At 41.9% G+C, this 17,649-nt stretch overlaps 1 protein-coding gene and 1 pseudogene across 1 annotated transcript; both read left to right on the plus strand.

Annotated features, from left to right (window-relative positions):
* The first annotated feature begins 12,285 nt into the window (after positions 1-12,285).
* LOC125109853 (nuclear transport factor 2-like) lies at positions 12,286-12,776 on the plus strand (annotated as a pseudogene).
* Positions 12,777-14,254: 1,478 nt separating this feature from the next.
* On the plus strand, positions 14,255-16,666 carry CST11 (cystatin 11). Its single transcript, XM_047746961.1, is given in 3 exon segments — positions 14,255-14,479; positions 15,411-15,515; positions 16,583-16,666. Coding segments are annotated over 3 exon segments (414 nt in total).
* Positions 16,667-17,649: the final 983 nt, after the last annotated feature.

Consider the following 17,649-nt stretch of genomic DNA (forward strand, 5'->3'; position numbering starts at 1 on the left):
TGGAGGCTCTCACTGCTAGGATAAATGAGGCAGAAGAAAGAATTAGCGATATAGAAGACCAAATGACAGAGAATAAAGAAGCTGAGCAAAAGAGGGACAAACAGCTACTGGACCACGAGGGGAGAATTCGAGAGATAAGTGACACCATAAGACGAAACAACATTAGAATAATTGGGATTCCAGAAGAAGAGGAAACAGAGAGGGGAGCAGAAGGTATATTGGAGAGAATTATTGGAGAGAATTTCCCCAATATGGCAAAGGGAACAAGCATCAAAATCCAGGAGGTTCAGAGAACCCCCCTCAAAATCAATAAGAATAGGTCTACACCCCGTCACCTAATAGTAAAATTGACAAGTCTTAGTGACAAAGAAAAGATCCTGAAAGCAGCCCGGGAAAAGAAGTCTGTAACGTACAATGGTAAAAATATTAGATTGGCAGCAGACTTATCCACAGAGACCTGGCAGGCCAGAAAGAGCTGGCATGATATATTCAGAGTACTAAATGAGAAAAACATGCAGCCAAGAATACTATATCCAGCTAGGCTATCATTGAAAATAGAAGGAGAGATTAAAAGCTTCCAGGACAAACAAAAACTGAAAGAATTTGCAAATACCAAACCAGCTCTACAGGAAATATTGAAAGGGGTCCTCTAAGCAAAGAGAGACCCTCAAAGTAGTAGATCAGAAAGAAACAGAGACAATATACAATAACAGTCACCTTACAGGCAATACAATGGCACTAAATTCATATCTCTCAATACTTACCCTGAATGTTAATGGGCTAAATGCCCCAATCAAAAGACACAGGGTATCAGAATGGATAAAAAAACAAAAACCATCTATATGTTGCCTACAAGAAACTCATCTTACACCCGAAGACACTTCCAGGTTTAAAGTGAGGGGATGGAAAAGAATTTACCATGCTAATGGACATCAGAAGAAAGCAGGAGTGGCAATCCTTATATCAGATCAATTAGATTTTAAGCCAAAGATTATAATAAGAGATGAGGAAGGACACTATATCATACTCAAAGGAACTGTCCAACAAGAAGATCTAACAATTTTAAATATCTATGCCCCTAACGTGGGAGCAGCCAACTATATAAACCAATTAATAACAAAATCAAAGAAACACATCGACAAGAATACAATCATAGTAGGGGATTTTAACACTCCCCTCACTGAAATGGACAGATCATCCAAGCAAAAGATCAACAAGGAAATCAAGGCCTTAAATGACACACTGGACCAGATGGACATCACAGATATATTCAGAACTTTTCATCCCAAAGCAACAGAATACACATTCTTCTCTAGTGCACATGGAACATTCTCCAGAATAGATCACATTCTTGGTCCTAAATCAAGTCTCAACCGGTATCAAAAGATTGGGATCATTCCCTGCATATTTTCAGACCACAATGCTCTAAAGCTAGAACTCAATAACAAGAGGAAATTTGGAAAGAACCCAAATACATGGAGACTAAACGGCATCCTTCTAAAGAATGAATGGGTCAACCAGGAAATCAAAGAAGAATTGAAAAAATTCACGGAAACAAATGATAATGAAAACACAACAGTTCAGAATCTGTGGGACACAACAAAGGCAGTCCTGAGAGGAAAATATATAGCGGTACAAGCCTTTCTCAAGAAACAAGAAAGGTCTCAGGTACACAACCTAACCCTACACCTAAAGGAGCTGGAGAAAGAACAAGAAAGAAACCCTAAACCCAGCAGGAGAAGAGAAATCATAAAGATCAGAGCAGAAATCAATGAAATAGAAACCAAAAAAACAATAGAACAAATCAACGAAACTAGGAGCTGGTTCTTTGAAAGAATTAATAAGATTGATAAACCCCTGGCCAGACTTATCAAAAAGAAAAGAGAGAGGACCCAAATAAATAAAATCATGAATGAAAGAGGAGAGATCACAACGAACACCAAAGAAATACAGACAATTATAAGAACATACTATGAGCAACTCTACGCCAACAAATTTGACAATCTGGAAGAAATGGATGCATTCCTAGAGACATATAAACTACCACAACTGAACCAGGAAGAAATAGAAAGCCTGAACAGACCCATAACCAGTAAGGAGATTGAAACAGTCATCAAAAATCTCCAAACAAACAAAAGCCCAGGGCCAGACGGCTTCCCGGGGGAATTCTACCAAACATTTAAAGAAGAACTAATTCCTATTCTCCTGAAACTGTTCCAAAAAATAGCAATAGAAGGAAAACGTCCAAACTCATTTTATGAGGCCAGCATCACCTTGATCCCAAAACCAGACAAGGATCCCAACAAAAAAGAGAACTACAGACCAATATCCTTGATGAACACAGATGCAAAAATTCTCGCCAAAATACTAGCCAATAGGATTCAACAGTACGTTAAAAGGATTATTCACCACGACCAAGTGGGATTTATTCCAGGGCTGCAAGGCTGGTTCAACATCCGCAAATCAATCAATGTGATACAACACATTAATAAAAGAAAGAACAAGAACCATATGATACTCTCCATAGATGCTGAAAAAGCATTTGACAAAGTACAGCATCCCTTCCTGATCAAAACTCTTCAAAGTGTAGGGATAGACGGCACATACCTCAATATTATCAAAGCCATCTATGAAAAACCCACCGCAAATATCATCCTCAATGGAGAAAAACTGAAAGCTTTTCCGCTAAGGTCAGGAACACGGCAGGGATGTCCGTTATCACCACTGCTATTCAACATAGTACTAGAAGTCCTAGCCTCAGCAATCAGACAACAAAAGGAAATTAAAGGCATCCAAATCGGCAAAGAAGAAGTCAAACTATCACTCTTCGCAGAAGATATGATACTCTATGTGGAAAACCCAAAAGACTCCACTCCAAAACTGCTAGAACTTGTACAGGAATTCAGTAAAGTGTCAGGATATAAAATCAATGCACAGAAATCAGTTGCATTTCTCTACACCAACAACAAGACAGAAGAAAGAGAAATTAAGGAGTCCATCCCATTTACAATTGCACCCAAAACTATAAGATACCTAGGAATAAACCTAACCAAAGAGACTAAGAATCTATACTCAGAAAACTATAAAGTACTCATGAAAGAAATTGAGGAAGACACAAAGAAATGGAAAAATGTTCCATGCTCCTGGATTGGAAGAATAAATATTGTGAAAATGTCTATGCTACCTAAAGCAATCTTCACATTTAATGCAATTCCTATCAAAGTACCATCCATTTTTTTCAAAGAAATGGAACAAATAATCCTAAAATTTATATGGAACCAGAAAAGACCTCGAATAGCCAAAGGAATATTGAAAAAGAAAGCCAAAGTTGGTGGCATCACAATTCCGGACATCAAGCTCTATTACAAAGCTGTCATCATCAAGACAGCATGGTACTGGCACAAAAACAGACACATAGATCAATGGAACAGAATAGAGAGCCCAGAAATGGACCCTCAACTCTATGGTCAACTCATCTTCGACAAAGCAGGAAAGAATGTCCAATGGAACAAAGACAGCCTCTTCAATAAATGGTGCTGGGAAAATTGGACAGCCACATGCAGAAAAATGAAATTGGATCATTTCCTTACACCACACACGAAAATAGACTCAAAATGGATGAAGGATCTCAATGTGAGAAAGGAATCCATCAAAATCCTCGAGGAGAACACAGGCAGCAACCTCTTCGACGTCAGCCGCAGCAACATCTTCCTAGGAACATCACCAAAGGCAAGGGAAGCAAGGGCAAAAATGAACTTTTGGGATTTTATCAAGATCAAAAGCTTTTGCACAGCAAAGGAAACAGTGAACAAAACCAAAAGACAACTGACAGAATGGGAGAAGATATTTGCAAATGACATATCAGATAAAGGGCTAGTGTCCAAAATCTATAAAGAACTTAGCAAACTCAACACCCAAAGAACAAATAATCCAATCAAGAAATGGGCAGAGGACATGAACAGACATTTCTGCAAAGAAGACATCCAGATGGCCAACAGACACATGAAAAAGTGCTCCATATCACTCGGCATCAGGGAAATACAAATCAAAACCACCATGAGATATCACCTCACACCAGTCAGAATGGCTAAAATTAACAAGTCAGGAAATGACAGATGCTGGCGAGGATGCGGAGAAAGGGGAACCCTCCTACACTGTTGGTGGGAATGCAAGCTGGTGCAACCACTCTGGAAAACAGCATGGAGGTTCCTCAAAATGTTGAAAATAGAACTACCCTATGACCCTGCAATTGCACTGCTGGGTATTTACCCTAAAGATACAAACATAGTGATCCGAAGGGGCACATGCACCCGAATGTTTATAGCAGCAATGTCTACAATAGCCAAACTATGGAAAGAACCTAGATGTCCATCTACAGACGAATGGATAAAGAAGATGTGGTATATATACACAATGGAATACTATGCAGCCATCAAAAGAAATGAAATCTTGCCATTTGCGACGACGTGGATGGAACTAGAGGGTATCATGCTTAGCAAAATAAGTCAATCGGAGAAAGACAACTATCATATGATCTCCCTGATATGAGGGAGAGGAGATGCAACATGGGGGGTCGAGGGGGTAGGAGAAGAGTAAATGAAACAAGATGGGATTGGGAGGGAGACAAACCATAAGTGACTCTTAATCTCATAAAATAAACTGAGGGTTGATGGGGGAGGGGGTTGGGAGAGGGGGTGGGGTTATGGATATCGGGGAGGGTATGTGCTATGGTGAGTGTTGTGAAGTGTGTAAACCTGGCGATTCGCAGACCTGTACCCCTGGGGATAAAAATATATGTTTATAAAGCTGTAAAAAAAAAAAAAAAAAAAAAAAGGATGAATCCCCAAGTTTTGTAGCAACATGGACGGGACTGGAAGAGATTATGCTGAGTGAAATAAGTCAAGCAGAGAGAGTCAATTATCATATGGTTTCACTTATTTGTGGAGTATAACAAATAGCATGGAGGACAAGGGGAGATGGAGAGGAGAAGGGAGTTGAGGGAAGTTGGAAGGGGAGGTGAACCATGAGAGACTATGGACTCTGAAAAACGATCTGAGAATTTTGAAGGGGTGGGGGGGTGGGAGGTTGGGGGCACCAGGTGGTGGGTATTGTAGAGGGCACGGATTGCATAGAGCACTGGGTGTGGTGCAAAAATAATGAATACTGTTATGCTGAAAAAAAAATAAAAAAATTAAAAAAAAATATATGACTCAACTATATGCTCTCCTTATTCACATACAACATGATTATATGTATGCCTAGAAACATCATATGAGTACATGCATCATGTTGTAAAAATCCCAAGGAAACCACCCCCAAATCCTATAGAGCTAGAGTATGGTTCTTGCAAAGTGGTAGATAAATACATGGAACAGAATAGTCAAGAAATATAACCACTGGTAGCCTACTCGTTTTTTACATTGATGTAAAAGGCAATTCAAGGTAGAAAAACACTCTTTCAACAAATGGTGTTGGAATAACTGAGCTCCCTTGGGCAATAAATGAATCTCAAACTCAAGGAGTAAATGTGGAGGAAAGAAAAAATAAAATCATCCTACTATGCTCATCCTGGGGTGGGGGTGGGGGAGAGAAGAGCAGGAAAAAAAATAATAAGTCCAAAGAGTTCATCTTTTAGGGGAGAAGGCGTGAACAGATAATAGTCTTGAACAGCAGGTATGATAATCATTTTAAGAATAGGAAAATACAGGGGCGCCTGGGTGGCTCAGTGGGTTAAAGCCTCTGCCTTTGGCTCAGGTCATGATCCCAGGGTCCTGGGATCAAGCCCCACATCGGGCTCTCTGCTCAGTGGGGAGCCTGCTTTCCCCTGCTTCTCTGCCTACTTGTGCTCTTTGTCTGACAAATAAATAAATAAATCTTTAAAAAAAAAAAAAGAATAGGAAAATACAGTTTTACTTGGGATTAATACTCTGTGCTAGATTGATAAAATGGTTACAGTTCTTTAAGCCTCCCTATATCCACGCCCTTTGCAAAGGCGACTTTACAGTTCCTCTCACTGAGAGGTGGAGTCTCTTACCCTTTTTCATGGAATGTCACAGAAGTGTCTGTAGGCCAATTCCAAGCCTAAGCCCCAAGGACCTAGAGCACATCCTCTCATTCTCTTGGAAGCCTCTCACCATTGTGGGACATGCCTAAGTTACCCTGCTGAAGCATGAAAGGCCATTTGTAATAGAATCAGGTGGACCCAGGTGAGCCCCCTGACACATGAAAGAATGCCGCCAAGATCAGCAGAGCAAAGATTAAGTTTAAAAAGTTGGAAAGGAGGCGCCTGGGTGGCTCAGTCAGTTGGATGTCTGCCTTCAGCTCAGGTCTTGATCTCAGGGTCCTGGGATTGAGCCTCACGTCAGTATCCCTGCTCTGCATCAAGTCTGCTTTTCCCCCTCCCTCTGTGATTTCTCGCATTCACACTCTCGCAAATAAATAAAGAACTTAAAAAAAAGGAAAAAAAGGTTGGAAGAGCTGAGAACACAAAATAAATCAAGAGAAAATGCTAGAACACTTAATGTAATATGCAGAAATTAACTCTGTACAAACTGCATTAAACCTGAAAGAATCTGGGCAAAGCAGTAGACACTCCTTTGGAAAGTGAGAAGCCATGAAACTTTCACGAAAGCCTTATACCAACTGTAGAAGGATTTATTGTGACTTCTTGTTTTTCAGACTGTCCCTGAGTTATTATTAACATTTATTTAAATAGAAAATATGCATATTATTTGTATCTACATTGATATATGGATAATATATCTTCAGTTTTATCTATAATTTACAGATGATGTATTATAGACTTATTTATTATCTATAGATATGTTTAAAAATAATTTCATACAGTACAAAATGGAGTGCATGCATGGCATATACTGAAAACAGGAAATATATGTCAGTTCATTAAACTTTTATTTCAGTTTTATATGTAGGTATGTGCTAGACCATAATAAACACTCTATTTCTTCCTGTGGAATGATCTAACATGTTTATAACCTAGTACATTGAGTAACAAAAGAGTCTGTGCAGCCAGCAGAAAAGGCCAGTACAAGAATAACTATTCTTTTCCCATTTTGTACACACACCATCTTAACCCCTCAAGGCCAGGCTGCAATCACTCTTTGATAGGCTCATACTTTTTGGCCTTGTCTTTTCAGATTTGCAGTAAGACAGTGATCCTCATTTAAAAGAACTTCCTCCATTTGCTAGGATTACTTATAAGGCTAGGCATCCCAGATATTTATAGCTCTGCCAAAGGTTTAGAAGTTGTTTACACCTCTTTGTGAGGTTTTTAGAAAAGACTGCTTTAGAAAGGATGGCTTCTCACAGAAACTATCCCAAACTCCCCCATCCCATGACTTGAACAGGCCAATCAAGAAATTCCAGTTAATGAATCTATCAATAACCAAACTTTCGCTGGAGTCTTTTGTGCCTCAATTGGTTTCATTTTTGTTTGCAGTAGACAGCATTTCCCATGGGCATATGAACATTTAGATAGCTGGTGAACAAGGGGTCAATGCTTATAGGCACATTTAACTGTCCGTGTCAGCATCCATACACATCAGAAGTTTCCCACTTGCCCTGCCATTGAGCCTCCATAGCCACCTTCAACAAAAACTTCCAGGAGGCATACATGACTCCAGAACTGCCTCCACAAGGAGAACCTTTCTCACATGCCAATCAACACATGACAAGAAATCTCTCCCTAATAGTAGGAAAGCTAGCCAGTCCCACTGCCAAAGCAGTAGCAGCCCAGTGGTAATCACTTGACTCGCCAGATAAAGTAGTTATAGACAATCACATGGCCCTTGATTATCTACTTACTGAACAAAGAGGCATTTATACAGTTGTGAATTCCATCCTTTGTACATGGATCGATGCCTCTAGAGAAGCAGAAATTCAATTATAGAGGATCACAGAGCAAGCACACAGGTTACGGCAAATTTCTCACATTCCGTCGTCTTGATCTATTTAGCTGGCTACCTTCAGGTTTCAGCTCCTGGCTTAGAATGATCATACAAACTGGATTTACCTCATTACTCTAATTCTACTTTGCATAATTATTCTTCAACTTCATACCTGCTGCCTGTCAAATGTCTGCAGAAGGGATGCATCTAAGAGGATGATGTTGTTTCAATGTGTGGAGATGATCTCCAATGCTTACCACGTTGATAAGATAAAGAGTGTAGGTGGAAAAGGCCCGAGACTTATCCCTCCTAACCTTCCTTGTTGCTCACATGTGGCCTCAGTAGTTTCAGTGAGTGCACTTTACCTCCAAAATGGGACGTGACAGCCAGGACAGGGCTTTCCTGGCAACAAAGGACAAAGACACAAAATGGGGGAAATCCTTGTGATCAGTGATGCTCTCTAGGGAAGATCTTAATCAAAAGGGGGAAATGTGGAAATGCATAAAGGACATCTCATTTAAAATGGAGTCGGGAAGCCCTAAAGGGAACACTCTCTTGCACGTACTGTTCCTGGCAGTGGGCAGCACCAGCAGGAAGAGAAAAGATAAAAATTATCTTGACAAAGAGGACATTTTTCACATAGGAATTTCGTCTCCTGCCTTTAAGAAAAAGGAGGAAACCCCTCCCTGTCCCAGCAATGGTGCACTAAGCACTGCTTGCCCTCAACGAGAAACCACCAGAGTCTGAAACACTTGTTCTTCTCCAGTGAACTTTTGTTCAAAATAATCCTCCCTGATGTCCTCCTAAAACCCAATGAAAGCTGACCTTCCTTTTGTCTCTTCAGACTATCCTATGGTTCACCATACTGTGTATGTCCTGAAGTGCGATTCCTCTGCTATCTCCAAATAAACTCGCTTTGCCAGTAAAATAACTGGCAGTTTTATTTTTAAGGCTGACGTCATCGGAGAACTTACAAAATCACTAGAGAATGTGTGACTTTTAGAAACAAAGCAGGCAGACTTCCTCAGCATGTCCTTCAAACTGAGGTGAGAATTTGGTGGTCAGATAACTTCTTCCGATGGAGCGCATCCAAGCCTGTGGCAGGAAACACATTAAGCAAATCCACGTAAACCTGAAACTAAGTGTCCTGTTCAAGGTTGAGCAGGAAGACTTTCTGACAGCGGGCAGTTACCCTCCCTCCACTTTTAATTTCAGCCTCCAAACCAACTGTCAGTAGGATGTGGAAAGCCTCCTGCCAGGAAGAATGTTTTTTTGTTCTTTTTTTTTTTTTTTTTCACTGTATGTCCTCATCTTCCCTCTTTATTTTTTTTTTTTTTTGGATTTTTTTTAATCTTTTTTTTTTTAATTAACATGTAATGTATTATTAGTCCCAGGGGTACAGGTCTGTGAAATCACCAGGTTTACACACGTCATAGCACATATCTTTCCCAATGTCCATAATTCTATCACCGTCTCCCTACCCCCCTCCCCCCGGCAACCCTCAGTTTGTTTTGTGAGATTAAGAGTCTCTTATGGTTTGTCTGCCTCCTGATCCCACCTTTTTTCATTTATCCTTTTCTACCCTCCAAGCCCCCCACATTGCCTCTCAACTTCCTCATATCAGGGAGATCATATGATAATTGTCTTTCTCTGATTGACTTATTTCGCTAAGCATAATACCCTCTAGTTCCATCCACATCATTGCAAATGGCAAGATTTCATTTCTTTTGATGGCTGCATTGTATTCCATTGTATATATATACCACATCTTCTTTATCTATTCATCTGCTGATGGATATCTAGGTTCTTTCCATAGTTTGGCTATTGTGGACATTGCTGCTATAAACATTCAGGTGCACATGTCCCTTTGGATCACTACATTTGTATCTTTAGGGTAAATACCCAGTAGTGTGATTCCTGGGTCATAGGGTAGCTCTATTTTCAAATTTTGAGGAACATCCATGCTGTCTTCCAGAGGGGCTGCACCAGCTTGCATTCCCACCAACAGTGTAGGAGGGTTTCATTTCTTTTCTTTTCTTTTTAATAAGATAAATGTACTAGAAAGTATACCCATAGATGCATTGTCTTGTGGCAATAAAGCCATTGGTCCATGTTACCCATAAATGATCCATGGTGGGAGGTGGGCTGGAAATGGTGAATGAGGACTAGGTGGGCCTTGGTGGCTACTTTTGGGACTTCCAAGGGACAGTTATGTGGTACACCCAAATGGGCAGTGTGAGGGAAGTAAGGATGATCTGGTCCTGAGTTTGAGGAGCTTCAGTACACAGTGGGATTTTCAAAGAAATTTGCAGCAACCAGGTAGAAATATAAGATCAGATCTCAAAATAAGGACCTGGCATGAAGGCAGTTATATAGGGGTCTACTCTATGGAAGCACTGAATGTGTCCAAATTCTTAGTAGCTTTGAGTATGGAAATGACGTTCTTCATTCAGAGCCCATGACAGTGGGTATAATTTGGGGATCTATAACCCCTCTAAAGTTACATACAACATTTTATGTGGATGTTTCTGAATGCTCAAATGGACTTTTTTCTTTTTGACACAGAGAGAGAGAACACAAGCAGGGGGCGTTAGCAGGAAGATGGAGAGGGAGAAGCAGGCTCCCCACGGAGCAAGGAGCACTTTGTGGAACTCAGTCCCAGGACCCTGGGATCTTGACCTGAGCTGAAGGCAGACGCTTAACCGACTGAACCACCCAGTTGCCCCCAAATGGTCTTTTTAACTGAGAGAGATTTCAAAGTGAGGTTTTAGAGAAGAATGTGAAATTTCTCACAGTAGGCAAAGATCCATAGATATTGAGGAAATAAAGCAGTCAGGAGTTGGAGAGCAGAGAGAAAGTTTTAAGCAATGTGGGCTCCTGTCTGAACCTCACCAAGGCTACAAGCTGAGACTGACTCAATGCTTTCCAGCTGGGCACCCAAGAAACGGCTGGGCCAGAACTGGTCTGAGCAGAGAGAGCTGGAGTGGGAAGGTCCATACACCTTAGCTAAAAGAAACCAAGGGATTCCCAGGGGGCAAACAACCAGATGGAATGCTGCTGGGATAGACAGAATAACTTCCCCCCAGAATGTTCCGGTCCAATTCCCGGAATCTGTGAACAGGCTGCCTCCAAAAGCAAAGGGGATTTGCAGGTATGATTAAGTTAAGGCTCTTAAGATGGAGAGATGAACCTCAATTATCTGGGTAGGTTGAAATAATTACAAGGATGCTTGTGAGAGGGAGGTAGAGAGTCAGAGAAGGACAGGTGGCAGAAGAATCAGAGGTCAGATGAAATATTTGAAGATGCTACACTGTTGGCTTTGAAGATGGGAAAGGGTATATAGGCTAAGGCATGCAGGTGTCCTCTACAAGCGAGAAAATGAGAGAAACGTGTTCTTCTCCAGAGCTTCCAGAAGGAATGCAACCCTGCTAACACCTTAATTTTAGGATTTGTAATCTCCAGAACTGTGAAATAATAACTGTGTGTTGTTTTTAAGCCAGTGTCGATGGTAACTCATTACAGCAGCCCTAGGAAACTAACACAGCTTCCAAGAGAGCTGTGGAGGAGAGGTTACTAGCAGTGGAGGCTGGGGGAGAGCCAGGAAGGGACTCACAGAACTGTATACTGCATCATTCCCAACAAGTCCAGGAGCACTGCAGCTGGTGCCACGTAGGAACTTCTCAGTATCTCCACCCCTTCTTTTTCTCCTGGTCCCCACATTAGAAGAGTCCTGAAGTAAGATGGTAAGATGAGGCATATGGAACAGATGGGGAAAATGAAAAAGGAGCTATCACTCTTCCCTGTAGGCAGGCCTCCAGGAGGAAGAAGTATAGCATCACAACACATTCCAAGCTCTAACCACCTGGAGAGACTGGTTCTTGATTACTAGACTGAGGTTGTATGTATTGTCTGAGAGTGCCCTGAAAGGTTACAGGGGACAAATAGCATAGCCGAAGCCATTCAATGGGACAGTGGAAAGTGAATATAAAGCTGTCTCATGACTTCATGCATACATGGAGTCTGCTTCCCATATAGGGCACATCCTTTGCTATCTGGAAACCATCGGCTTCTCCAAGGGGGGCCGTGTACCTCCCAAATTTAAGAGTTCTTAACATAGGGAGTCATCTGGGTGGCTCAGAAGATTAAGCCTCTGACTTCGGCTCAGGTCATGATCTCAGCGTCCTGGGATTGAGCCGGGCTCCTCATTCAGCAGAAGCCTGCTTGTTCTTCTGTCCCTCCCCTTGCTTGTGTTCTCACTCTATCTCAAAAATAAATCCATTTTTTAGAAAAAGGAAAGAGTTATTAACACAGGCTGTCGTACCACTGCCATCATCGTGCCAGTCCCTTGGGTCTCAACAAGGCTGGGTAATGTTTCAGAATGGCCGACAAGCCTATTTGAGAGCAGATTGGATCCAGATTCATTCAATATGACAGGAACCAACTGGGCACAATTTATATTGACCCATCATGCCTTACGTGGGAGGGACAGCAATTCCTGAGGAAAGCTGCCATTGTGGAGAGTTTGTCTAGTCTTCCGTTTCAGAAAACCCAGCACAGCATCACAGTGCAGAACCAGCAGCCCATGACAGATAGCTGCATCAACAGCATGGTTGTGGGTCAGCTCAAGGCTGATGAAAACCCCACCGTGGGGTTCCACCAGATGCTCCCATTAAAGAACAATTGCCAATGCTTGGCTTTGCACCAATCACATATTCAAGGCTTTCCCTGCACAACTTCAACTGGTTTCCTCCCAGCCAAGCACTTGTGCTGTTCCTCTTTTCTCCTCCTCTTTATACTATTCACATTCCTCCAGATATTCAAAATATTATACACAAACGATCAGGGCCGTGGTGGGAGTGGGCTCAGTGAGCTGCTGTTATGGAGGTATTGTGCATGATGTTTGGTCACAAGCTGCATCTGACAAAGTGTGTGTTGAACCAGCATATACCTTGGAAAGACTTAAGGAATGCAAAAGCTTGTCTTTTTATTTCCTTATTTTTTTTAAATTTTTTAAATTTATTTTCAGCGTAACAGTATTCATTGTTTTTGCACCACACCCAGTGCTCCATGCAATCCGTGCCCTCTCCAATACCCACCACCTGGTTCCCACAACCTCCCACCCCCCGCCCCTTCAAAACCCTCAGATTGTTTTTCAGAGTCCATAGTCTCTCATGGTTCACCTCCCCTTCCAATTTCCCTCAACTCCCTTCTCCTCTCTAACTCCCCTGTCCTCCATGCTATTTGTTATGCTCCACAAATAAGTGAAACCATATGATAATTGACTCTCTCTGCTTGATTTATTTCACTCAGCATAATCTCTTCCAGTCCCATCCATGTTGCTACAAAAGTTGGGTATTCATCCTTTCTGATGGAGGCATAATTCTCCATAGTGTATATGGACCACATCTTCCTTATCCATTCGTCCGTTGAAGGGCATCTTGGTTCTTTCCACAGTTTGGCGACCGTGGCCATTGCTGCTATAAACATTGGGGTACAGATGGCCCTTCTTTTCACTCCACCTGTATCTTTGGGGTAAATACCCAGTAGTGAAATTGCAGGGTCATAGGGAAGCTCTATTTTTAATTTCTTGAGATATTTCCTTATTTTTAACCTACTGACAAGTTGCTCTAATAACTAAGAAGTGAAGGGAAAAGTGGCTGCCTCACTGCCTGGATATTCATCTGTTCAGATGTTTCAATGTCTCATGATACAATAACACCACAAATATTTTCTTTAAAAAAAGAATTATTAACACAGAGGAAGAGACCAAGGTTTAGGCCTGAAGGAAAGGTGATATCTTGGTGAGGCAGAGTATAGGGAAAGGGTGATAAGAAGAGTCCAAGAGAAAGGCAAAGGACAGGAAGGATGTGGTATTCACTTGGCTGACCTGTTTGTGCCCCACTGCCCTGTGATCCAGCATCCCCCATGTCTCCATTGCTTCCTGTCACTCCAGAACACCCATGCTGCTGGCTGAGATGGGTTCAATAGATAGACGCACCTGGCCTGGCTTCCACCCAAATCATGCTGGGGCTGCAAGAGGGTGTGTGTTGCTAAGACAGAAGCCCCCAAAAGAGAAGAGATGAGTATTTGTATAAGTGTATGTGTGTGATAGGTGAACGTATGCAAAAAGAAGAAGAGAAAGTGGGACTGAACTTGCCAACCATGACAGAGTGTTCCTGCTCATCCACCAGGTCCAGCTATAGTAGAGAGGGTGGAGGAGGAGGGCTGTGGGTTTCCATTACTGACCATTTAAATATGGCCAGGCAAGGAAGGTCAGTGGGATCCTGCTTGACCCTGGAGGGTAAGGGGGAGTTGGTTTCTTCTTATCACTCCCCAGGTGAGGGACAATGGCCAGACTCTGGCAGGTCCCACAAATCCTGCTGGCCATCCTGGTATCTCTGATGGCCCTCACCTACCAAGAAAAAAGGAAAACCTTTCTGAGTGTCAAAGAAGTTCCTGCATCAGAGCCCTATGTGGCAGCCACTATGCAGTATGTGATCAATGACTTCAACGAGAAGAATGACGACAAGTATAGTTTCTGGATTGTGCATGTCCTGAAGGTCCAGAAGCAGGTCAGTGCAGCCCCCTCTCCTAGCCATGCCTTTCCGAAGGGGACAGTCCAAAAGGGATGCCCATACAAGTGAATTTCAGCCTCATTTATCTGTTTTTATGCCAGTACCATGCTGTCTTGGTGATCACAGCTTTGTAGTAAAGCTTGAAATCAGGTAATGTGATGCCCCCAGTTTTATTTTTGTTTTTCATTTAGTTTCAATTGAGAATTTTAGGAGAAACATAAATTCACTGACATGGATGAAATTACTTAAATGACACTTAAGAGCAGGGGTTAACAGATCATACCCCAGGAGCCAAATATTGCCTGACTAAAATTTTTGTAAATAGTTTTATTGCCACCCAGCCATGTCATGCATGCACACATCATCTAGGGCTACATTTTTTTTTTAAAGATTTTATTTATTTATCTGACAGAGAGAGATCACAAGCAGGCAGAGAGGCAGGCAGAGAGAGAGGAGGAAGCAGGCTCCCCGCCGAGCAGAGAGCCCGATGCGGGGCTTGATCCCAGGATCCTGAGATCATGACCTGAGCCGAAGGCAGCGGCTTAACCCACTGAGCCACCCAGGCGCCCCTCTAGGGCTACTTTTGAGCCACAACAGCTAAGTTGAGTACTTGCAACTGAGATTGCATGGATTGCAAAGCCTAAAAGATTGACTATCAGGCCCTTTACAGACAGTTTACAGACCCTTGGCCAAAACAATTAGTATCATTTGAGTTGCCCAAGGGGTGTCTTTGCCCAGAGATTGGTTTCTGGAGAATTCTCCTTGAATGGCAAAAGGACAGGAGTCAGATAAGAGGGGGAGGGAGAAGCCCACCAATTTGTCCAGGAAGTAGTCCTTGACCTTGGGCACCATGCAAAGGAGTTTTTGCCACAAGAAGCTACAAAGAAAGGAGAAGTCCTTTAATCTCCTTGCCACTTGCTCCCCACAGATTACTGACCATTTGTAGTATCATGTGAACATGGAGATGCAGCGGGCCACCTGTCAAAAGTTTGACACTACTAACTGCTCCTTTCAGGAAGGAGAGCTTTATACGGTACTGTATGAATGCACATTAATTCAGGAAGAACTCACTGGGGTTTTCTGTGGTATTAGGATGAGGGAGGGTAGAATTACTGGGGGTATATTCAAGCCTGCTTGAAAAGAATGCATAGATAACACTGACTTACACAAAGAGGAGAAGTGAAGGTAAGAGTGACCAAGATCCTACTTGGCAGGCATTGCTCCTTTGTTGTGGAAGAATTATGGGAGATAAAAGTCGTCAAGACAAGGAGAGTCAGGTGTCTGAATAATTGACTATAACAACAGGGTAAAATCAGAGGATCTTCTTGATGTGACTAAGCTGATGGAATTGGTATTCTGATTCCAATTTTAGAAGAAATGTAAGTGTGTAAGCCTCCCACCCCCAACCCTGGGTTTTCAAATGAAAAGCAAGAAAACAAAATCAAACTAAGAAATTATGTTTATTAATTTTTCATTATGGGATAAAAGAGAAGTGAAAAAGAAAAACAAAATCTTGAGAATGGGGACAAGGGAAGGAGGGAGAGGGTGTGATGAATCAGTGGATGAACAAAGATAAGTGCAGGGAAGGAAGGATAGATGGTGATGGGTGAGTTCAAGTAGATGGATCCAAGTGGATGGATGGATGGATGGATGGATGGATGGATGGATGGATGGATGGAGAATGGATGGATGGATGGATGGATAGATAGATGGATAATGGGTGGATGAACAATGGGTGGGTGATGAATGGATGGATGGATGAAGCCAGCAGAGGCCATGTAAGGGAAAGTATGAAGTAAATGACACGTGAGTAAAAATAAGGAGGAAAAAAGAATCACTGGTTTCTATTATGAGTATGGCAGGATGGAGCCTATTTCTAGTCTCAATTATCACCATAAACAGAAGGATGTTTTAGGGGATGATCTCACTAATTCTACTATCAAGTGATTGAAATCAAAATAAAAGTCAAATCATGTTTGGATTGGAGGCATGGTGAAGTGGTGCCATTTTCCCAAGTACATGTGTTATATCCTCTTCCTGCTCCTTTAAAATTTTCACTTTGCATGTTGAACTTTTTTGAATACTGTGTTTGTTTTTTAGCAAATTGAATGCTTCTACTCAGTGTTTGTTGTTCCTTGGTTTGAAAAGTACAGAATCCTGAACAAAAACTGCACCAAAGGCTAGATGTCCCGGAGCTCGCACCTGCAATCACTATACATGAAAATACCCTGCAATAAACAGTAATTCTCAATATAGAAAATAAATATTTGTCAAACGATTATCTTAACACTCTTGGTGTTTATGATTCCACTATTTTTTGCCAGATTCTTCAGTTCATAATGATATAAGCTGAAGGTACTCTGGGCGAGGGCAGTTTGGGGATTCCAATGAGGCAATGTGGATAATTCCTGACCTTATAGACTATACTTGCATGACAGCAGAATTTCAATCCCAGCCTCATTTCAAGTAGTCTTCAGACTGTAGAATAAGTAGAAGATGAGAAGGAGGAGGGGAAAAGCTGAGGTCACTTGCCTGATCAGACAAAATCTGTTTGCAAGTGTGACCTACAATGCATTCTCTGAAGGGCCCAATGAGGAGGATCCCTTTTCTTGCTTCAAGTGTTGAATAAGGACAAATAATACAAGTAATTTTAAAAGTTGAGAGTCTTTGTTACCAATAAGGACTAAGTTGGGAGACGTGTGTTATTTTTTCAGGACAATGTACTGTCTAATACCAAACTCTAGATTTATACCCCTAGCCTCAGCAAAATTGGACCAGGGCAGGTGTCTTCACAGAGGACTTCTTCACTTGGAGTTACCAGGGGAAATATGTGCCCATGTGGGAAGGAGGAGGACCGGGGGGTACCATGACTATTTTATTCATTCCAGATAGACCCATCAGAATATTTCCTCCAAGAGACAAATGATTGAAGGCGGAGAGAAACTAGGAAGACTATAAAGGGATTCCCTTTCCATTGGTCCCATATTAGCAGAGGGACTGAACATATACACACACCAAGCCAACAGTTTGATTCAGGATTTCAAATAGTGTCACCAACTTCATCTCTCCACTCCATTTCTTCCATGCGGTCTCAGAGGGCTGCCAGCTGGGTCACATCTGTCCTCATTCACATCCAGTAGGGGAGAAAAAGATCTCATCCCCTGGAA

The sequence above is a fragment of the Lutra lutra genome, chromosome 9 (genome assembly GCF_902655055.1).
Source record: "Lutra lutra chromosome 9, mLutLut1.2, whole genome shotgun sequence".
NCBI classification, from domain to species: Eukaryota; Metazoa; Chordata; class Mammalia; order Carnivora; family Mustelidae; genus Lutra; species Lutra lutra.